Source organism: Salvelinus namaycush, chromosome 11, assembly GCF_016432855.1.
Source record: "Salvelinus namaycush isolate Seneca chromosome 11, SaNama_1.0, whole genome shotgun sequence".
Taxonomy (NCBI): domain Eukaryota; kingdom Metazoa; phylum Chordata; class Actinopteri; order Salmoniformes; family Salmonidae; genus Salvelinus; species Salvelinus namaycush.
In genome coordinates, this window is record NC_052317.1 from 23,887,582 (window position 1) to 23,911,617 (window position 24,036).

The following is a 24,036-nucleotide window of genomic DNA, read 5'->3' on the forward strand; positions in this document are numbered from 1 at the left end:
AGCAGAACTGGCAACCAGGGACTGGCAGAGATTAGTCAACCAATCACTCAGCCACAAAACGCGTGCATCCCAAATGGCACCAGATTCCCATTATAGTGTACTAATTTTGACCAGGGCCCATAAAGTAGTGCACTAAATAGGCAATATGGTGCCATTTGGGATGTTACCATGGCTTTCCTACTCTCAATGTGCCTGAACAATGAGAATCTTTCGGCTTCCCACATTGTAATATTAAGACAACCAGTAGGTATAGATGTCTACAGGTTCAAGAAAACAACTCTTTCAATTATTTGTATTGTTTTGTAAGAAGTGAGGCAGAAAAGGGATAAAACACCCTGTGTACATATTTATCTGTACTTCTACCCTTTGTCAAACTAGCAATGAAGTAGGTAATGATAGGAAGGTGCTTTCATAGTGTGGGTAGTAGCCTACTGTGCATAACATAAGACAGTGATGCAATCATAAACTATTACAGTCACCAGTACTATAGAGGGTTTTCCCTAAGACAGCAGGTAGCTTAGAGGTTTCCATTTGGAAAAATCTGTTGATGTTTATTTTTTTTTACCAGGTAAGTTGACTGAGAACACATTCTCATTTACAGCAATGACCTGGGGAATAGTTACAGGGGAAAGGAGGGGGATGAATGAGCCAATTGTAAGCTGGGGATGATTAGGTGACCGTGGTGGTATGAGGGACAGCTTGGGAATTTAGCCAGGACACCAGGGTTAACACCCCTTCTCTTACAATAAGTGCCATGGGATCTTTAATGACCTCACAGGACACCTGTTTAAAATCCCATATGAAAGACAGCACCCTACACAGGGCAATGTCCCCAATCACTGCTCTGGGGTATTGGGATATTTGTTATTAGACCTGAGGAAAGAGTGCCTCCTACTGGCCTTCCAACAACACTTCCAACAGCTTCTGGTCTCCCATCCAGGGACTGACCAGGACCAACCCTGCTTAGCTTCAGAAGCAAGGCAGCAGTGGGATGCCGGGTGGTATGCTGCTGGCATACCTTTAACTAGGGCACTTAACCCTAGTTTGCTCCAGTGGTGCCGTACTACTATGGCTGAACCTGTAAAACAACACATTTAACTGAACCTATCCGGTGTTTGTGACAATAAAACATAAATATTTTATTTTTAAACAGAAATAGATTTTATAAAATACTTTATTTTTGGACTATTGTCCATTATTCATCCAGGGTCCTATCCTCAGGAGATTCCCTGTAGTCCCACAGTGACGTTTAACACATTACTGGTGCAGCACTGTGTAATGTGCTTGGGTTTTGGCCCCTGAACCCAGAGACACCAATTTCACTGAGATGTATCTGCTGCCTCACCCCCACCGAGCAGCACTGGGAGTCTGGAGATGTGTCCCAAGTGGCACCCTATTCCCTATGTAGTGTACTAGTAGTAAAATATATAGGGTGCCATTTGTAACTTCACCATGCTTAAAGGGATATTAAATGTTAGCTTTACATTTTTTACTCATCTACCAGTAGGTGCCCCTCTTTGCGAGGCATTGGAAATCCTCCCAGGTCTTTGTGGCTGAATCTGTGTTTGAAATTCACTGCTCGACTGAGGAACCTTACAGATAATTGTATGTGTGGGGTACAGAGTTGAGATAGTCATTCGAGAATGTTAAACACTATTATTTCACACAGAGTGCGATCATGCAACTTATTATGTGAATTGTTATTATGTGAATTGTTAAGGACATTTTTACTCGTTAACTTATTTAGGCTTGCCATAACAAAGGGGTTGAATAAGACATTTCAGCTTTTCATTTTTAATGAATTCTAAACATTTCTAAAAACATAATTCCACTTCGACATTATGGGGTATTGTGTGTAGGCCAGGAACACAAAATCTAAATTTTATCCATTTTAAATTCAGGCTGTATCACAACAAAATGTGGAAAAAGTCAAGGGGTGTGAATACTTTCTGAAAGCACTGTACTTTACTGTGACTTTACACTTTGCAGTTCCCTTGGATATTTGAGTATATAAAATGCAGAAAGAATGAGATGGGAACCAAACGATGTAATTATAAGGCTTTTAAACTGGAGCGGCACGGGAAGCTCTTTCCTGCTCTTCCCTGGCCCGCATTCTTCCAGCTAATGGTGTAATTTACTCTGGAAACGAAAACAAATAACTGTATTTTGTCACGCAGCTGCTTTTTAAAATTTGATTATTATTATATTTTTTAGGGGGTAGATTAGCTTTAATATTGCAGATAGATTGTGGGTTCTAACAATGTAATTGTCTGCATCATTTTCAATCCCCCGTATATTTAAAAATATCTTTATTATTTTCCCCTAACCCTACCACCCCTCCATAGCTGCTTAGCTAGATTTAATATCTGTCTCTTTCTCTGAACTCCATAAGAATGAACTGACTTGATAGAAGAGAATGCTTTCTCATAACAAGCCTCAGTTGATCAGTTTGAAAGCCTAAGATGCTAGATAGAACACTTGTGTATCTGAGGGTTAGTATTGAAGACTTGACAAGCAGGAACATTACAAGCCGACAGTTGCCTAGGTATTTAGTTCATCCCCATTCTGGGTGGATTACATGTGCATTAGCAAGATGTTCATTAGAATGTGCCTTCAGCTTTAATTCAGGTTAATCTGACTATATCCTCACAGGAAACAAGGACTGAACTGTATAAGCTTTCTGTAAGAGTTTAATCTTAATGCTGTTAAATACAGTCGAGTGAATGCAATGCAAATACAGACATATTTCAAATGAAACATTTCCTTTCTGCGTACTACAATACCTCTAAAGACACTGTATTCTGGGAGGTAAATAACGTCTCTCACCATCTTGAGGTAGAGACATATCAGTTGATAATTGCAGCTTTCCTCCACCTGTCAAATACCACTACCTCAGATATCTCGAGACAGGATCCCCTATTACAGTGAGTCAGTCCCCTAGTTATAGTTAACTATTAGGCTGAGTTGACATACTTTCTCTCTCCCATGCATTGCCTTCTCAACCTAATGAAATTTCACTATTTGCTCTTATTGTAGTGCACTGTTGACACTTTTTATCGTTTAATATCACACAATCACAGCTACCCCAAACCCAAGCCTATTAGACATGGAGAATCACATGATGTACATTACATGCTAAGGGTCAAATCTGATATCACGTCATCATATTCCAGTGTGACTCTTTTAAAACTCCAGAGGCAAATTGGTTAATTCCGTCATTGTTAATGAAGCATGTTTAATAGAATAATGAAATTAGGCATGGCAAGGAAAGTGAAAAGCACCCGCTTCCCATCCAATGTGTGAGGCCTGACAGCTATGCATAATCTCATTTGCTAAGCATAATTAATAAAAAGTGGTGTGATTTTTCTCTAATGCGTACTGTCTTTCTTCAAGGGCAAGAGCAATGCTGAACAACTTGGATAGTTTCTAGCTGATGGTAGTGACAATAGGCAACGCTATTCCTCTAGATCAGAAGCAGTTCAAATCATTTGAGAACATTCGGATTCATTATTATCATACAGATCAATATATTACATGCACACTGTATATAATACATACATACAATGTATGCACAGTGGACCACGGTAACTGGCTAATGGTCCTCTTCTTTTTTACCGCCTTCTGGTTTTAAGTGCAATGGAAGCATGAAAGTTAATTACTTTGAATTATTGGTCACTAAGGTGACTCGCAATTTCCATCAGCATGTTATTCTTCCTTCTATCTGGTAAAAATAACACATCTGCTCAAAAGAAGTGTGAACTGATTGACAGCTCTTTGTCTATTAGCAGAAAATCATTGATAAAACAAAAGAACAAACTGCCTGGCTGTCCATACAATCTGTAAACAACTAGGAGACAACTAGGTTACATAGAACTAGTCAGATTGGCAGATTTTTTAAAATGGATTCCATTAAAAGGATGCCACCCCTGTGTGGAATATTCTGGTCTTATCTGCCACACCTTTCAATTACTCCAGTTTTCTAAGCATTCCCTCTGTGTTTGTTTTCTCTCCATCCCTTCAGCCAGTAGAAATCTAATCGACTTTCAGCTTTACTCATCAGATTTGCATTGTTACCATGAAAGTGTTTACTTCAGTCCATTTTTGGGCTCGGAATATATAGAGTTGAATATAAATAATATACAGTACAGGTATTTCATACTATTTCATACAATTTCAAAGATGTTACAGTTCTGAAGTTACAGTTCATGTAAGGAAATCAGTAAATTTAAATAAATTCATGGATTTCATGACTGGGAATGCAGATACAGTGCATTCAGAAAGTATTCAGACCCCTTGACTTTTTCCACATTTTGTTACATTACAGCCTTATTATAAAATTGATTAAATAGCCTTTTTTCCCTCAGCAATCTACACTCAATACCCCATAATGACAAAGCAAAAACAGGTTTTTCAACATTTTTGCAAATGTATATAAACAAAAACTGAAATATCACATTTATATAAGTATTCAGACCCTTTACTCAGTACTTTGTTGAAGCATATTTGGCAGCAATTACAGCCTCAAGTCTTCTTCGGTATGACGCTACAAGTACAAGCTTGTACTTTGCACCATTCATCTTTCCCTCGATCGTGACTAGTCACCCAGTCCCTCCCGCTGAAAAACGTCCCCACAGCATGATGCTGCCACCACGATCTTCATCGTTAGAATGATTCCAGGTTTCCTCCAGACGTGACGCTTGGCATGGGTTAACACATTGCCACAGGATCCCCAGAGAGAGATGTTTTTAAAAATAGATAGTTAGAGTTAGACAAACTTACATTTCTTGGGAGGGACATATTCAGGATGCTACCCTAAACAACATAACCTTCACTCCAAATCAAAACTCCAAACCTACAACCTGATTTTGGATGGAATTACTTGGAATGCTTCCTACACTCAAGGATTATTATTCCCAAACTATACATCAAATGCTCTGGCAAACAAGCAGAGACCTGAAATCCATCCAATCTGGAGTTGAGTGAGTAATGCTTAGTCTGAAGCATTTTTGTACTTTCAAAAGCCAAGAAGAAAAAATACATTACAATTATATATTTTACTTAATAAGGACTGAATGCTCAGGCTACCAAGCTATGCTAGGACAAAGAGATACAACTTCAATTAACACTGACGTGTGAAACGAGAGGTGTCGAAGCCTTTGAGCCCAACAAATGGCAGGCTACCCCACCCAGATCAAGAGGCCTTGAAGCCCCCTCCTGCTGTTCAAAGACCATCCACTGGCATTTTCTACAAGAAATCTGCCTCCAGAAATAAAGCTTCTCCCAAGTGGGTGTGACACCTACTCCCATTGCCTGCTGCACTGCTGCTTGGATTCCACCTGGAGATCTGTTCACCGTCTGCCCTTGGCAGTCTCCCCCTGTCTGGTTGGCCAGTCTCCCCCTGTCTGGTTGGCCAGTCTCCCCCTGTCTGGTTGCCTGTCAGTGTTTTGAATACTGATGTTAACCTATCTGGTTATAACCTTTTCCGGCAAGACAGATCTTCCAAAGGTGGGGGAGTGGCAGTCTTTACCAAGGATCACCTTCAGTGCTCAGTTGTCTCCACCAAGTCTGTCCACAAACAATTTGATTTGCTGGTTTTAAGTATTAAACTTTCAAATAGCTCTTTGTTGACTGTTGCTGGGTGTTATCGTCCTCCATCAGCACCGGCCTGTACCCTACCTGCCCTAAGCTCTCTCCTGGCCCCTTACACCAAGTCTGAATTTGTCCTGCTAGGTGACCTAAACTGGAACATGCTTAAACCACCAGACCAGGTCCTAAAGCAATGGGACGCCCTAAATCTTTCTCAGATTATTACCAATCCCACAAGGTATGACTCCAAACACACAGAAAAGGCTACTCTTCTTGATGTTATCCTCACAAATAATCCTAATAGCGATCAGTCTGGTGTTTTCTGTAATGACCTTAGTGATCACTGTTTTACAGCCTGTGTTTGTAATGGCTGCTCAGTGAAACGACCTGTCCTGATTTGTCATAAACACTTGCTAAAAAACTTTAATGAGCAAGCCTTCCTTCATGAACTGGCCTCTGTAAAATGGTATAGAATCAGCTTGATCCCCTCTGTCGAAGACGCTTGGACCTTCTTTTTAATATTTTCAGTGGTATTGTTAACAAATGCCCCCATAAAGAAAATGAGAATTAAAAACAGGTTCAGCCCCTGGTTCGACCATGATCTTGCAGAGTTACTCCACCTCAAAAATTGCATTTGGCGAAAGGCTCGGCACACGATTACTCAGGCTGACTGGCTCTCGTTCAGGCAAATGAGGAATAAGTGCACTCAGGCTATCCGGAAGGCCAAAGTTAGTTACTTTAAGGAGCAGTTCTCTCTCTGTGGGTCAAACCCCAAGAAGTTCTGGAAAACAGTTAAAGACCTGGAGAATAAACCCTACTCCTCACAGCTGCCCATGTCCCTTAATGTTGATGATGTGCTTGTTACTGACAAGAAGCACATGGCTGAGCTCTTTAATCACCACTTCATTAAGTCAGGATTCCTATTTGACTCAGCCATGCCTCCTTGCCTGTCCAACATTTCCTCATCTCCCACCCCTTTTAATGCGCCTATCCCCGATGCTTCTCCCTCTTTTTCCCCTGCCCCCGCTACAAAGTTTCTCCCTGCAGGCAGTCACTGAGTCCGAGGTGCTAGAGGAGCTCCTGAAACTTGACCCCAAAAAAAACATCTGGGTCAGATGGTTTAGACCCGTTCTTCTTTAAGGTTGCTGCCCCTATCATCGCCAAGCCTATCTCCAACCTTTTTAACCTGTCTCTCCTTTCTGGGGAGGTTCCCATTGCTTGGAAGGCAGCCACGGTTCGTCCTTTATTTAAAGGGGAAGATCAAGCTGATCCTAACTGTTATAGGCCTATTTCTATTTTGCCCTGTCTACCAAAAGTGTTGGAAAAATTTGTCAATAATCATCTGACTGGTTTTCTTTATCTATAGTATTCTCTCTGGTATGCAATCTGGTTTCCGCTCAGGTTATGGATGTATCACTCAAACCTTAAAGGTCCTCAATGATGTCACCATTGCCCTTGATTCTAAGTAATGTTGTGCTGCTATTTTTATTGACTTGGCCAAAGCTTTTTATGCGGTCTTTGGCCTGGTTTGCTAACTACATCTCTCAAAGAGTGCAGTGTATAAAGTCAGAAAAGCTGCTGTCTCAGCCACTGCCTGTCACCAAGGGAGTACCCCAAGGCTCAATCCTAGGCCCCACACTCTTCTCAATTTACATCAACAACATAGCTCAGGCAGTAGGAAGCTCTCTCATCCATTTATATGCAGATGATACAGTCTTATACTCAGCTGGCCCCTGCCCGGATATTGTGTTAAATGCTCTACAACAAAGCTTTCTTAGTGTCCAAAAAGCTTTCTCTACCCTTAACCTTGTTCTGAACACCTCCAAAACAAAGGTAATGTGGTTTGGTAAGAAGAATGCACCTCTCTCAACAGGTGTGATTACTACCGCTGAGGGTTTAGAGCTTGAGGTAGTTACCTCATACAAGTACTTGGGAGTATGGCTAGACGGTAAACTGTCCTTCTCTCAGCACATATCAAAGCTGCAGGCTAAAGTTAAATCTAGACTTGGTTTCCTCTATCGTAATCACTCCTCTTTCACCCCAGCTGCCAAACTAACCCTGATTCAGATGACCATCCTACCCATGCTAGGTTACGGAGACATAATTTATAGATCGGCAGGTAAAGGTGCTCTCGAGCGGCTAGATGTTCTTTATCATTCGGCCATCAGATTTGCCACCAATGCGAACCTCCCCAGAAAGACACATCACTGCACTCTATACTCTGTAAACTGGTCATCTCTGTTTACCCGTCGCAAGACCCACTGGTTGATGCTTATTTATAAAACCCTCTTAGGCCTCACTCCACACTATCTGAGATATCTACTGCAGCCCTCATCCTCCACATACAACACCCGTTCTGCCAATCACATTCTGTTAAAGGTCCCCAAAGCACACACATCCCTAGGTCCCTCGTCTTTTCAGTTCGCTGCAGCTAGCGACTGGAACGAGCTGCAACAAACACTCAAACTGGACAGTTTTATCTCAATCTCTTCATTCAAAGACTCAATCATGGACACTCTTACTGCCAGTTGTGGCTGCTTTGCGTGATGTATTGTTGTCTCTACTTCCTAGCCATTTGTGCTGTTGTCTGTGCCAATAATGTTTGTACCATGTTTTGTGTTGCTACCATGTTATTGTCATGTTGTGTTGCTACCATGCTGTGTTGTCATATGTTGCTGCCTTGCTATGTTGTTGTCTTTGGTCTCTCTTTATGTAGTGTTGTCTGTCTTGTTGTGATGTGTGTTTTGTTTTGTTTTAATATATATATACATGTTTATCTTTTATTTTTTATATTTAAAATGTATTTGTAAAACATTTTTAAAATCCCAATGTAAATAAGAATTTGTTCTTAACTGACTTGCCTAGTTAAGTAAAGGTTAAATAAAATAAAAAAATGAATAAATAAATAAACATGTCTGGGGTTTCGCCTGGGGTTTTGTAATGTTTTGTGTGGATTCCCCAGTAACTGTCTGTCTCCGTTGTTGTGTTTCAGAGAGAACCAGTATGCTGTCATCCTTCATCAGCCCTATGAAGATTAGAGATACTGGGACAACAACATCAAAAGACGATGGAGACACTTCAAGTAATTGATTCATGTATTTCCCTTTCCGTGCTATTCACTCACACCACATTTCAACCAGAGTAGCACACCAGCAATTTATCAGTTTATATTTTCAATTTACACCTTTTGCTAAGCTTTCCCATTTCGGTAGTTTGGCCTTTTCTTAAAAATCTCATCAACATAATGTGAAACTTAATAGCGGTTTCCTCAACTATGTTTGTTCTTGTCTTAATTGGGGAACAGATAGCAGCAGCGCTGAGGTGAAGGAGAATCGTCATAGCACAAACCAAGTAGACTATTCCACCATACGACAACCTGCACATCATCAATCAGCTCTTTACACTGACATCTCCAGAGGTCTCTCCAGGACTACTGCTCTACAGAGGAAGCAGCCATTGGTGGAAGGAAAAGACAGTCTTCTCTATGAACTCCAGTTGATCTGTAAGAGGACGGCCCATTGCTTTACATCAGATAGCACCACGACTCCGTCTGCACTGTCGGTTGAGGGAGGAGCATCACGTGGGAGTGATGCAACCTGTCGGAAGACAATGAGGACTTCCTGGTCTGTCACAAAGAAGAACGCCCTTGTGCAGTTGAACGAGCTGAGACCAGGTCTACAGTATGAGATAGCATCCTGGACAGGGCCAGTTCACGCCCCTGTGTTCGCTGTAGGAGTAGAGGTGAACGGTCTCAGGTTCGAGGGCCGAGGCCCCACCAAGAAGAAGGCTAAGATGAGAGCAGCAGAGATGGCTCTTAGGTCCTTCATCCAGTTCCCCAACGCCCCTCAGGCTCACATCACCATGGGAAACCTCAACTTTATCAACACCACAGCACCAACAGACTTCACCTCAGACCAGGCCGTTCTCGTCCCTGACACGCTCTTCAAGGAGTTTGAGCCAGAAGCAAATGAAGACCAATTCCTTTACCACAGGACAGACGGAAAGGAGTTGCAATTTGAGGAGCCACCAGTGCAGGGAGATACACAACTCCTATACCACAGCCACAGGACAGGGGGAAAGGGACAGGAGTTGCTCTCCAGCATTTGTAACCATGGGAGACTAGTATGCCTGACCCTTGACCTGATGTCCTCAGCCAATCAGAAGAGGCAGAGGATCGGTTCTTCCATTGTTGAGGAGCTGAGGCCTGTGGCTCTGCTCAATGAGTTAAGGCCAGGCCTGAGGTACGTCTGCCTGATGGAGAGAGTGCGGGGCAGGCCGATCAGGAGCTTTGTGATGGCAGTGAGGGTGGATGGGAGGATATTTGAGGGCTGTGGGCGCAGTAAGAGACTGGCTCAAGCCCAGGTAGCAGCCTCAGCCCTACAGGACCTGTTTCACATCAGTCTGGGGCCTGAGACTAGCATCAGTCATACTGCCATCTGGGCCAAGAGCTCTCAGCTACCTCAGGTGGGTACCTTACCTTCACTGACTTACTGTATGAGTTCTGAGTTTAACCATATTCCTAACTCTGTTTTGTCTAGCTACGGGGGAGAATTCTTCAATATGAATTCATTTTGCAATCAGTACCAAGCCTTGCTTGCTGTTCAATGTCTCTCCTAAAACAATGACAATGTTGAGATGCAGGGTTTCAATTTGCTGTAATTTGGATATAACAATCACAGTGCATCAAGTTTTTGATTCCTCCATTTCATTCACATCCTCCAGGGTTATTGAACATGCCCTGTCCATTGCCTCTGTAGCTGCAGCATTGCCATCCATCCCATCTTCTAAATGGTCATACTGAATATATCTAAGAGGTGCTCAGACTGCCACCAAATGGAGTGTATCGTATCAATATGCATTTCATGTCCAGGAGCCTCAGGACTAAACGCTATCCTGGCTTGCATGCCCAACCACAGCAGCTTCACAACCCTGTTATGTCTGTCTGCCTCAGAAAAGCTGCTCTTCATCTTTTGCCATGCTTTTGAACAGTAGTATTCAGACTTTTTTAGTGTTGGCCCCAAAAAAATTTGCCCGAAGTTCTGAGGGCCAAATATTTTTACCAAGAATTTCTTGTGACCCCACCCCACACCAAACCTTAAAATCGTCAAATTGCAACAAATAACCTTCAATTCATTGCATTCTTATAAAAATGAAAAGAAACCAATACATACATTTACTTAACAAACATTTTTTCTTTTCAAATGAGCTTTTTCAAAAACGTTTGTATAGTCACCTATAGAATAATCTGTACTCTTCTTTTTTTCCTAAAAAAACATGTTTTTTTATATCTGCTTGCTCTGCCCTCATATTTAGTCTCACATTGAAGTGTTTTTCCATTTTATTTTCAGGACAACCAGGGCTACAAGTAGAAGGCAATTGGACATTAACAGCTTTATTCACGAGTGGCAATTAAAAAAAGGTCTGCCAAGCAAAAACCTGATAAAAAAAATATTTATAAGGAGGCCATAAGTACATAAATTGTTTGCTCAGTGACAGCTATGTGGATTTGGAGTTTGTTACAGCAACTGTGTGAACTTATTACAGTACTATAGACACAAATCCTGCGATTTCCTATGACCTATGTAGAAGAACACCTTACCTTCTACATTTTACATTTTAGTAATTTAGCAGACATTCTTATCCAGAGCGAATTACAATTAGTGCATTCTTGTTAAGATAGTTAGGTGAGACAACAACATATCTCAATCGTATCAAGTACATTTTCCCTCAACAAAGTATTTATTAGCTAAATCAGTGCTTGTCGGGGGCGCCGGGAGAGTTATTTAAGAAACTCTTCAAAGAGTACCTTCTAAGGACTCTTGTGTGGCTTGTGATAGTGCAAAACAGGTTACACGTGTCTCCGTGAGAGATGGATCACAATAGTTTGTAGCTCAAACTGTTCGGACTTTCCATACATTTTTGTAAGAAGAACCGTTTTCGGGATCCGCCATTGTCTCATAAACATCACTCTGGCTCAGCCCCTGTTAATCACACAGACGAATGGTTGGTATCAGCGTATGCAGAATAAATAGGCGAATCCAATGCAACAACCCATGAGTAAAACACACAATGTTTCAAAGGGGTTAGAAGTCCAGAATTCGCCGGTGTCACTGTGAGACTGTAGGATGACCATTATCATCACAGCCTATTGGTGATCAAGGAGGAGCCCCAGACTGAAGGAGATTGAAATTAAGAGGAGGTGTGAAGAGCATATTAATAACTATTTAATACGCTCATTACGCATCATTGCGCATGACCTTGTCCCATCGCCATTTAGACAATATCATTTCCCCTTTCTAGTCATCTCTCCAAGCTTGATATCAGGGCACGGGTGGGATGATAACTCCAATGATCATGTATCGTATATTTTATGTAAATTAAGTGGATTGGATGAGTTAGCCTTTTTTTTATTAACTACTAAATATTGTCAATATAGTCTCATCATTCCCAGATATACTCTCAATATAATGCTAATCTAATACTGTATGTCTCAGGGAGAGGAGACAGAGAAGAAACCTCTGTCAGAGTCATTGAAAGCACTGCCACAGTGTGGGTCCCAAATGACACACTATTTCCTATATAATGCACTACTTTTGACCAAAGCCCATATGGGACGCAGGCTTGCGGCACGTCCACCACACCTGATGATGCATGGCAACTATTATCTGGTTGTTTTGGTGACTGTGATATTGACTTAGCAACTAGCGGGAAAACATTTGTTTGCTCTACTGTCTGTTTATGTAGATGTGAATACAGCTGTTATCTTGACCATTGCCTGTTTGATTTGGAAGTAATCCGTTAACGTATGTGATTGCAGTGCTTTGCAGAGTCAATCTTCCATTTGGTGAGAGAGAAACACAGTCAGCTAGCTGACTGTTACTGCCCTACCTCCCAAAGCCGTCACAAAGTACTGGCAGGCATCGTAATGACCAGAGGTAGGCTATGGACTCCGTCCAAACGGAACCCTATTCCCTGTACGTATATTAGTACTCTACTTTTAACCAGCTCGGGTCAAGTATTGCATTATGTAGGGAACAGGGTGCCGTTTGGAAGGCAACCATAATTACACTTTTCACTGACATTGAAATATTTTACAAGTCAAAATTAAAGAGAAATGGTGGATCTCTCTTTAATACAACTGTAGATACCAGCATCAAAATGTATGATACGTCGTAAATTATTCAAATGCCTTTGAATATAGGCCAGAAAATGTAATTAGATGAAGTTGTTTGTAAGGTCATTTCCTGTTTGAGGCCAAATTACTGTAACTGATATCCCAAAAGACAAGCGTTGGCATGCACCCTATTCTATTCCCTATGCAGTGCACTACTTTTGGCCAGGACCCATGGGCTCCAAAGTAGTAAAAAAAAAAGGCATTATATAGGGAATAGGGTACCATTTGGGACACGGACAACACTCAAATCTGTTGTATAAGTGTACTGTGCAGTTTTGTTTGAGGTTGGTTAGTAAGAAACATTGTGTATTGTTCCCTGCCCAGGTTTTGACGTTAGACGAGGCCAGGTGGTGTCTCTGGGGACAGGGACCAAGTGTTTCAGTGGAGTGTGTGTCAGTGACCAGGGACGGACGGTTAATGACTGCCATGCTGAGGTCATCACCAGGAGGGCTTTCCTCCGCTTTCTCTACACCCAACTGGAGCTCTTCCTCTGGTAATATACTGTATATTATAAACTGGGTGGTTTGTGCCCTGAATGCTGATTGGATAACAGCCATGGCATATCAGACCATATACCACAGGTATGACAAAACATTTCTATTTACTGCTCTAATTACATTGGTAACCAGTTTATAATAGCAATAAGGCGCCTCGGGGGTTTGTGATATATGGCCAATATACCACGGCTAAGGGCTGTGTCCAGGCACTCCGTGTTGCGTCATATGTAAGAACAGCCCTTAGCCGTTGTATATTGGCCATATACCACACTCCTCGGCCCTTATTGCTTAATTATATAATATATACTGTACTGTAATATACTGTATATATACTGTCATATACTGTATCTTTACACAAGGGAATGCATCCCAAATGCTACCATATTTCCTATATAGTGCACTACTTTTGAACAGGGTTCTGTGCTCTGGTAAAAATGTGTGCACTATAAAGGGAATAGGGTGTCATTTGGGACATAGCCAAGGCCTCAACCGTGAGGACGAAGTTGAAGAATCTTTGCTTGTATACTTTTACATTGAAGTTGCAAGTGTAACATTTTATATCAGCTGTTACCTATCTGCACTGATATTTTGGTTCCATTTTAAAAAGAGACACTTGTAAATGTTATTTTATGCCCATGTCCCATCACTCAAGAATCAATTTTGATTCTTGATTAACACATTGTACTAAAAGCCTTGAATAACTAAACGTGTTCCCATCAACGTCAAGTGCACAAGGATGATTGAAGTATAGAAATGTTTAACATAAAACACCCTTTTCATCTCAAAATACACTACATGACCAAAAGCATGTGGACACCTGCTCGTCGAACATCTCATTCCAAAATCATGGGCATTAATGTGGAGTTGGTCCCCCTTTGCTGCTATAACAGCCTCCACTCTTCTGGTAAGGCTTTCCACTAGATGTTGGAACATTGCTGCAGGGACTTGCTTCCATTCAGCCACAGGCGCATTAGTGAGGTCGGACACTGATGTTGGACAATTAGGCCTGGTTCGCAGTCGGCATTCCAATTCATCCCAAAAGTGTTCGATGGGGTTGAGGTCAGGTCTTTGTGCAGGCCAGTCAAGTTCTTCACAAACCATTTCTGTATTAACCTTGCTTGGGCACAGGGACATTGTCATGCTGAAACAGGAAAGGCCTTCCCCAAACTGTTGCCACAAAGTTGGAAGCACAGAATGGTGTAGAATGTCATTGTATGCTGTAGTGTTAAGATTTCCCTTCACTGGAACGAAGGGGCCTAGCCCAAACCATAAAAAACAACCCCAGACCATTATTCCTCCTCCACCAAACTTTACAGTTGGCACTATGAATCGAGGCAGGTAGCGTTCTCCTGGCATTCACCAAACCCAGATTCGTCCGTCGGAATGCCAGATGGTGAAGCGTGATTCATCACTCCAGAGAACACACTTCCACAAACCCATTTCATGAAGCTCTCGACTAACAGTTCTATTGCTGACGTTACTTCCAGAGGTAGTTTGGAACTTGGTAGTGAGTGTTGCAACCGAGGACAGATGATTTTTACTCGCTACATGCTTCAGCACTCGGCGGTCCTGTTCTGTGAGCTTGTGTGTCCTTCCACTTCGCGGCTGAGCCGTTGTTGCTCCTAGACGTTTCCACTTCACAATAACAGCACTTACAGTTGACTGGAGCAGCTCTAGCAGGGTGGAAATTTGACGAACTGACTTGTTGGAAAGGTGACATCCTATGACTGTGCCACATTGAAAGTCACTGAGCTCTTCAGTAAGGCCATTCTACTGCCAATGTTTGTCTATGGAGATTGCATGGGTGTTTTTGATTTTATATACCTGTCAGCAACGGTAGTGTCTGAAATAGCCGAATCCACTAATTTGAAGGGGTGTCCACATACTTTTGTGTATATAGTGTAGACGTATCTGGGTGATTAGGCTGCACGTGACAATTTATTTGAAAGTTCATACTCAGAATGATCAGAACAACATGATTTCCTTGTTTAGTAACCGGCCAGACAGTTTGGAGCAGTCCATCTTTGTGCGAGACAAAGAGTCTGGGTACAGACTGAGAGATGGTATTCTGTTCCATATGTATGTGAGCTCATCGCCCTGTGGGGACGCACGCCTCAATTGCCCCTACGAGGTAACAGCTACACGTAAGAAATGTCAAAATTTTTATTTCAATTTATATCATTCATACTCGCAGTCGACAAGACTGAATTAAGCAGAATCTACAGTTACATTAAAACAATGCTTTAAAATGTTCTACTTTAAAATGATCTGCCTGTACTGTGGTTCGTAGAGCAGGTTTGCATTTGTTGGTGCTGCATCAGTTGTCTACTCCCTCAGACCACAGCTGGCACAGATTTGTAAGGAAGTTACGCTGCCATCTGAGGATGAAGATGGAAGGCGGTGAGGGTACACTTCCTGTCAGCGTACGGAGAGCCAATCAGAAATGGGACAGGGGGTTGCCGAGGGAACCTCCCGTCACCATGTCCTGCACAGATAAAATGGCCAGGTGAGCACCAGCTAGACAGTGACGACTTTCACTGAGTCACAAACGTATAACATACTGAACAAAGGGGGCTTGTCTCTCTCCCTTTGTTCCAATGGTAATGTTCCAGGCTTGTGTCTCAAATGGCACCCTTTTCCCTATATAGTGCACTACTTTTGACCAGGACCCAGTGGCTCTGGGGAACAGGGTGCCATTTGGGACGCAACTCCTAGTCCTGCTTGATCTCTAGCCTTATTGCTTGTATCTCCAGGTGGAATGTTCTAGGTCTCCAGGGCTCTCTCCTGTCTCACCTGGTGGAGCCAGTGTACCTCCACAGCCTCACTGTGGGCAGCCTGTGCCACACAGGTCACCTGGGAAGGACCATGGCACGACGCATGGGGCACATCGGCCCCATGTCCTCCTCCTATAGACACAACAGGCTACTCCTCGGCTGTAAGTCACCCAGATCTAAGAGAGGATAACATGATATGGTTACTTCAGATACAGTATTTAAGTTCACATTACTTGTCCAGGAGTCATTTGGCAGTGACCCAGGGTTAGAGACCTGACAAAGAGAAATGTTAGGAGGAGGAAAGGTCATGAGGGTATTCTGTTACCTTGCCTGGTGGAGAGGTTCAGTGAGGACCACCTGAGCGTGACTCTGTTCTAGAACTAACACCTTGTTCCTCCAGATGGTCCTCATGGTCCTGTCTCTTCTACTATGCCTCTGTGCTGGCTCATGATGTGGTATCTGAAGAGTGCATGTTAAGTATGTACCTGTACCCCTCTGCTCTCCTTCCTGACCCCAGTCTGGTCTCTGTGTGGTCTCCAGGCCTCAGCAGCAGTGAGGGTCGGCAGCCAGGGAAGTCCCCCAGGTTCAGTGTGAACTGGAGTGCTGGAGACGGGGAGCTGGAGGTGCTGGATACCTCTACAGGCAGGAGGAAAGACTCAGGGACACCATCCAGACTCTGCAAGAGATCCCTCTTCACTCGTTGGGAGAGACTACACCACCAGGTTAGTCATGAACAGGGAAGCTATTCAGTATGCTTTACCCAGAACCAGTGGAGGCTGGTGAGAGGAGTACGGCTCATAGTAATAGCTGGAATGGCAAAAATAGAAGGGTATCAAACAGGATGCCGTTCCAGACATTACTGTGAGACTGTCCTCTGAGCCACCAGCCACCACTGCCTGCAACCCACACTGGCAACCCTGAGTCCACACTTTGATACTTATGTTTTACAATGCCATCCATTGATACTTCCATTATGCTGTAAGCAGAAGCTCTAATGAATGTATTGGAACTAAGGCATGTGGTCTTTTGTATTACTGCAGTGAGGAGAGAGGTATTAACAAACTATTTGCCTACTGCTGATAGTGGAAAAGGCTATACTTACAATGGAGATGCCATCCATCTTTGTTCAATTGCACTCTGCTGGCTCACCAAGCATTTCTGTCTCCATTTAACACTCCTCATTATGAATATGTTTTTAAAGTACAGTTTCATTTCCACTGTGAAATTAAATATGTATGCCGGTGCGTTCCATTGTTCCAAATGTCAGTGGTTCCATTTTGATGACAGTAGAGAGTCATAATTATTTAGAAAAGCATTTGAATAGCTTCCCACAGAAAAGGCTTCCTGCACTCAGTATCACATGCAAGAATAAACAGTCATCTACTAATACATCCTGGCTGTACTCCATTAAATATGTGTGAGACAGACAGAGAGAGAGGCAGAGAGAGAGAGGCAGAGAGACAGAGAGAGAGAGGCAGAGAGACAAAGAGAGAGAGGCAGAGAGACAGAGAGAGAGGGGCAGAGAGACAGAGAGAGAGAGGCAGAGAGACAGAGAGACAGAGGCGGAGAGACAGAGAGAGAGAGGCGGAGAGACAGAGAGAGAGGGGCAGAGAGACAGAGAGAGAGGCAGAGAGACAGAGAGAGAGAGGCAGAGAGACAGAGAGAGAGAGGCAGAGAGACAGAGAGAGAGGGGCAGAGAGACAGAGAGAGAGGCAGAGAGACAGAAAGAGAGAGGCAGAGAGACAGAGAGACAGAGAAACAGGGACAGAGAGACATATAAACAGGGACAGAGAGAGAGAGAAAGACAGAGAGAGAAAGAAAGACAGAGAGAGAGAGGCAGAGAGAGAGAGGCAGAGAGAGGCAGAGAGAGGCAGAGAGAGAGAGAGAGAGAGAGAGAGAGAGAGAGACAGACAGACAGACAGAGAGAGAGAGAGAGACAGGGACAGAGAGAGAGAAATGGTTTGATGAAGAATGCAAAAATCTAAGAAATAAATTGAGAAACCTGTCCAACCAAAAACATAGAGACCCGGAAAACCTGAGTCTACGCCTTCACTATGGTGAATCACTAAAACAATACAGAAATACACTACGGAAAAAGAAGGAACAGCACGTCAGAAATCAGCTCAATGTAATTGAAGAATCCATAGACTCTAACCACTTCTGGGAAAATTGGAAAACACTAAACAAACAACAACACGAAGAATTATCTATCCAAAATGGAGATGTATGGGTAAACCACTTCTCCAATCTTTTTGGCTCTATAACAAAGAATAAAGAGCAAAAACATATACATGATCAAATACAAATCCTAGAATCAACTATTAAAGACTACCAGAACCCACTGGATTCTCCAATTACCTTGAACGAGTTACAGGACAAAATAAAAACCCTCCAACCCAAAAAGGCCTGTGGTGTTGATGGTATCCTTAATGAAATGATCAAATATACAGACAACAAATTCCAATTGGCTATACTAAAACTCTTTAACATCGTCCTTAGCTCTGGCATCTTCCCCAATATTTGGAACCAAGGACTGATCACCCCAATCCACAAAAGTGGAGACAAATTTGACCCCAATAACTACCGTGGAATATGCGTCAACAGTAACCTTGGGAAAATACTCTGCATTATCATTAACAGCAGACTCGTACATTTCCTCAATGAAAACAATGTACTGAGCAAATGTCAAATTGGCTTTTTACCAAATTACCGTACAACAGACCATGTATTCACCCTACACACCCTAATTGACAACCAAACAAACCAAAACAAAGGCAAAGTCTTCTCATGCTTTGTTGACTTCAAAAAAGCCTTCGACTCAATTTGGCATGAGGGTCTGCTATACAAATTGATGGAAAGTGGTGTTGGGGGTAAAACATACGACATTATAAAATCCATGTACACAAACAACAAGTGTGCGGTTAAAATTGGCAAAAAACACACACATTTCTTCACACAGGGTCGTGGGGTGAGACAGGGATGCAGCTTAAGCCCCACCCTCTTCAACATATATATCAACGAATTGGCGCGGGCACTAGAACAGTCTGCAGCACCCGGCCTCACCCTACTAGACTCTGAAGTCAAATGTCTACTGTTTGCTGATGATCTGGTGCTTCTGTCACCAACCAAGGAGGGCCTACAGCAGCACCTAGATCTTCTGCACAGATTCTGTCAGACCTGGGCCCTGACAGTAAATCTCAGTAAGACCAAAATAATGGTGTTCCAAAAAAGGTCCAGTCGCCAGGACCACAAATTCCATCTAGACACTGTTGCCCTAGAGCACACAAAAAACTATACATACCTCGGCCTAAACATCAGCGCCACAGGTAACTTCCACAAAGCTGTGAACGATCTGAGAGACAAGGCAAGAAGGGCATTCTATGCCATCAAAAGGAACATAAATTTCAACATACCAATTAGGATCTGGCTAAAAATACTTGAATCAGTCATAGAGCCCATTGCCCTTTATGGTTGTGAGGTCTGGGGTCCGCTCACCAACCAAGATTTCACAAAATGGGACAAACACCAAATTGAGACTCTGCATGCAGAATTCTGCAAAAATATCCTCCGTGTACAACGTAGAACACCAAATAATGCATGCAGAGCAGAATTAGGCCGATACCCACTAATTATCAAAATCCAGAAAAGAGCCGTTAAATTCTACAACCACCTAAAAGGAAGCGATTCCCAAACCTTCCATAACAAAGCCATCACCTACAGAGAGATGAACCTGGAGAAGAGTCCCCTAAGCAAGCTGGTCCTAGGGCTCTGTTCACAAACACAAACACACCCCACAGAGCCCCAGGACAACAGCACAATTAGACCCAACCAAATCATGAGAAAACAAAAAGATAATTACTTGACACATTGGAAAGAATTAACAAAAAAACAGAGCAAACTAGAATGCTATTTGGCCCTAAACAGAGAGTACACAGTGGCAGAATACCTGACCACTGTGACTGACCCAAACTTAAGGAAAGCTTTGACTATGTACAGACTCAGTGAGCATAGCCTTGCTATTGAGAAAGGCCGCCGTAGGCAGACATGGCTCTCAAGAGAAGACAGGCTATGTGCTCACTGCCCACAAAATGAGGTGGAAACTGAGCTGCACTTCCTAACCTCCTGCTCAATGTATGACCATATTAGAGAGACATATTTCCCACAGATTACACAGATCCACAAAGAATTTGAAAACAAATCCAATTTTGATAAACTCCCATATCTACTGGGAGAAATTCCACAGTGTGCCATCACAGCAGCAAGATTTGTGACCTGTTGCCACAAGAAAAGGGCAACCAGTGAAGAACAAACACCATTGTAAATACAACCCATATTTATGCTTATTTATTTTAACTTGTGTGCTTTAACCATTTGTACATTGTTACAACACTGTATATATATAATATAACATTTGTAATGTCTTTATTGTTTTGAAACTTCTGTATGTGTAATGTTTACTGTTAATTTGTATTGTTTATTTCACTTTTGTATAATATCTACCTCACTTGCTTTGGCAATGTTAACACATGTTTCCCATGCCAATAAAGCCCCTTGAATTGAATTGAATTGAGAGAGAGAGAGAGAGAGAGAGAGAGAGAGAGAGAGACAGGGACAGAGAGAGATAGAGAGAGACAGAGAGACAGAGAGATAGAGAGAGAGAGAAAATAAAGCAAAGCCCGTGGAATGTTAATTTGTTTGGTGAAATGTAAATGGGGGAAGATAGCCCAGCTGTTGAAGTTTGCAGTTTGGGTTGGCTCATTAGTTTTTATTCTGTCTGGGTGGTGTTTTATTAACCCAAGCCTTTCCTATTGTTGCTGTCTCTCTCCTCAGCTGAGCAGGCCAGGACAAGTGTTGGGTGACGAGAAGGCCATAAAGACGTACTGTGGAGCTAAGATGACAGCGGGGGCCTACCAGAGAGCCAAGCAGAAGTTTGTCCTCTCACTGCAGGAGGCAGGCCTGGGCATCTGGAACAGGAAACCACCAGAACAGGAGCACTTCCAGAGCAGCGTGTAAGGGGTTCTTATAGAAGAAGCAATTCCCTCACACACACACACTCACATGCGCTCTTCCTATCGTGGTCACTAAGACCATAGAGGTCCTATAACACAATGTTACCATGATAGGAACAGCACATGTACAGGTAACCCACCAAAATAATGGAAACATTTGAGTAAATGAAGGATACAAAGTATATTGAAAGCCGAGTTAATTAAGCAGTTCATATTCTATCATGCTTAGGGTCATGTATAGAAATGCTGGAGGAGGAAAGCAGGGATTATCAACTAGATTCAGCCGTGGGCAGAACAGGGGGGCGGAACAGAATTACAGATCATTTCTAGGCAAATTGACCACAAGAAGCCCAAACAGATATATTTTACTAAAACATAATAATTTCAAGCGTTGCTTACATTTTTATACGATCATGTGTCTCTCTATTATGCGTGGGAATACTTAGGAACAGATTTCCCAAATTAGAATCACTTTGAATTGATTTCCCGGTGCTTTTACAGTTTTTTATGTCCAACAATGAAAAACCCTGGAGGTCTTCTCAGGTCCAAAAATGTGGACCCGGACACGAACGGACGGATCATAAAAATAAAAACATTTAAAAGGGGACCCGAACCTGACAACAATCAGACCCGAGCGGACCCGACAACACCCAGACCTAGACCTGACCTGTACCCTAACAGTTCCGGATCTAGACCAGACCCGATTGGACCAGAGAGAGATTTTTTTTTATTTGCAACTAAGTTGCTCTTCTGGCTAACAAATAGGCCTTTATATGTTGGCTAGGCCTTCTATAAGTCAATAAACTCACCTTATAAGTGTAAAATAAATATGCTATAGGCTATGCAGAGCCGTGGTCAGGTCCATTAAGGTCAACGTGGGTCTATCAGCTGTAGTACCTAGACCCAAACCCGATGACAATCAAACAGGACCCAAGGGAAAAGTTAGAATTTTTGAACCGCGGTCGGGTATCGGGTATTTGTTTTCGGGTGCACCCATGAAGACCTGTACTATAACCCTATAGGACGACAATGCACAGGGCACGAGTGGTCACTGAATTGTTTGATGAGCATGAAAACGATGTAAACCATATGCCATGGCCATCTGTCACCAGATCTCAACCCAATTGAACACTTATGTGAGATTCTGGAGCTGCACCTGAGACAGCGTTTTCCACCAGCAAATTATGCCATTTCTCGTGTTGGTGTTTCCTTTATTTTGGCAGTGTGAAGTGAGTGTGTGAGGGAATTTGGCTAGCTAAATTTCCCTGGATTGCTTCTGTGCACTATTTGCTAATTTATAATGAATTTGTAGTCCTGCTTCCATTCCTCCTCCTCTGTGCAATCATATAACAATAGTAGCCCAAAGATGATCCCATTTCCCCTTTAGTAATCCGTCACCCACACCTGTTGAGTTACTCACTTGAGCTCCCCTTATTTTTGGTGTCTCCTTGCAATGCAAACGATACATCCTTTCAACCATTCTGTCATGTATTGTCTTGTTCATTTTTTACATTGAATGTTAATAAATAATTTTGAAAGAAAATTGTCATTGTAGTACTGGGGAGCCAGTAGACTATAGTATGTGACTGGCTATAGTATGTGAAACTGGCCATGAGAAACATGAAAGAGCAGTGACATCTAGTGGCTCAAAGAGTACATTTCAAGTTCTGGGAGTATAATACAGTATTACAATGTATTTTTTTTATGTGTATGGACAGTGTTGACAGTAATTTTCTCTACATTACAATTGCACATATAGACATGTCATATAGCTAATTTAAATTAATTCATGTATTTCCTAAATAGTAAAATAGTAACAAGAGGCATAAAATACACAAGAATGGAGCTATATACAGGGAGTACCAGTACCAGATCAATGTGGAGCTATATTTAGGGAGTACCAGTACCAGATCAATGTGGAGCTATATACAGGGAGTACCAGTACCAGATCAATGTGGAGCTATATACAGGGAGTACCAGTACCAGATCAATGTGGAGCTATATTTAGGGAGTACCAGTACCAGATCAATGTGGAGCTATATACAGGGAGTACCAGTACCAGATCAATGTGGAGCTATATACAGGGAGTACCAGTACCAGATCAATGTGGAGCTATATACAGGGAGTACCAGTACCAGATCAATGTGGAGCTATATACAGGGAGTACCAGTACCAGATCGATGTGGAGCTATATACAGGGAGTACCAGTACCAGATCGATGTGGAGCTATATACAGGAAGTACCAGTACCAGATCATTGTGGAGCTATATACAGGGAGTACCAGTACCATATCAATGCAGAGCTATATACAGGGAGTACCAGTACCAGATCTATGTGGAGCTATATACAGGGAGTACCAGAACAATGTAGCTATATACAGGGAGTACCAGTACCAGATCAATGTGGAGCTATATTTAGGGAGTACCAGATCAATGTGGAGCTATATACAGGGAGTACCAGTACCAGATCAATGTGGAGCTATATACAGGGAGTACCAGATCAATGTGAGGCTATATACAGGGAGTACCAGATCAATGTGAGGCTATATACAGGGAGTACCAGATCAATGTGAGGCTATATACAGGGAGTACCAGATCAATGTGAGGCTATATACAGGGAGTACCAGATCACTGTGGAGCTATATACAGGGAGTACCAGTACCAGACCAATGTGGAGCTACATACAGGGAGTACCAGATCACTGTGGAGCTATATACAGGAAGTACCAGATCACTGTGTAGCTATATACAGGGAGTACCAGTACCAGACCAATGTGGAGCTATATACAGGGAGTACCAGTACCAGATCGATGCGGAGCTATATACAGGGAGTACCAGATCACTGTGGAGCTATATACAGGAAGTACCAGATCACTATGGAGCTATATACAGGGAGTACCAGTACCAGACCAATGTGGAGCTATATACAGGGAGTACCAGTACCAGATCGATGCGGAGCTATATACAGGGAGTACCAGATCAATGTGGAGCTATATAC

The 24,036-nt window shown here is 42.5% G+C and overlaps 1 protein-coding gene across 1 annotated transcript; it reads left to right on the plus strand.

The window, feature by feature from the left end:
* Positions 1 to 8,586: 8,586 nt before the first annotated feature.
* LOC120055303 (double-stranded RNA-specific editase B2-like) lies at positions 8,587 to 21,044 on the plus strand. Its single transcript, XM_039003178.1, has 11 exons — positions 8,587 to 8,668; positions 8,891 to 9,099; positions 9,193 to 9,566; positions 9,645 to 10,050; positions 12,404 to 12,521; positions 13,085 to 13,253; positions 15,250 to 15,401; positions 15,595 to 15,763; positions 16,011 to 16,192; positions 16,572 to 16,810; positions 20,862 to 21,044. The coding sequence occupies exons 1-11, from the start codon at positions 8,590 to 8,592 to the stop codon at positions 21,042 to 21,044; spliced, it is 2,280 nt and encodes a 759-aa protein (XP_038859106.1). The 5' UTR covers positions 8,587 to 8,589.
* Positions 21,045 to 24,036: the final 2,992 nt, after the last annotated feature.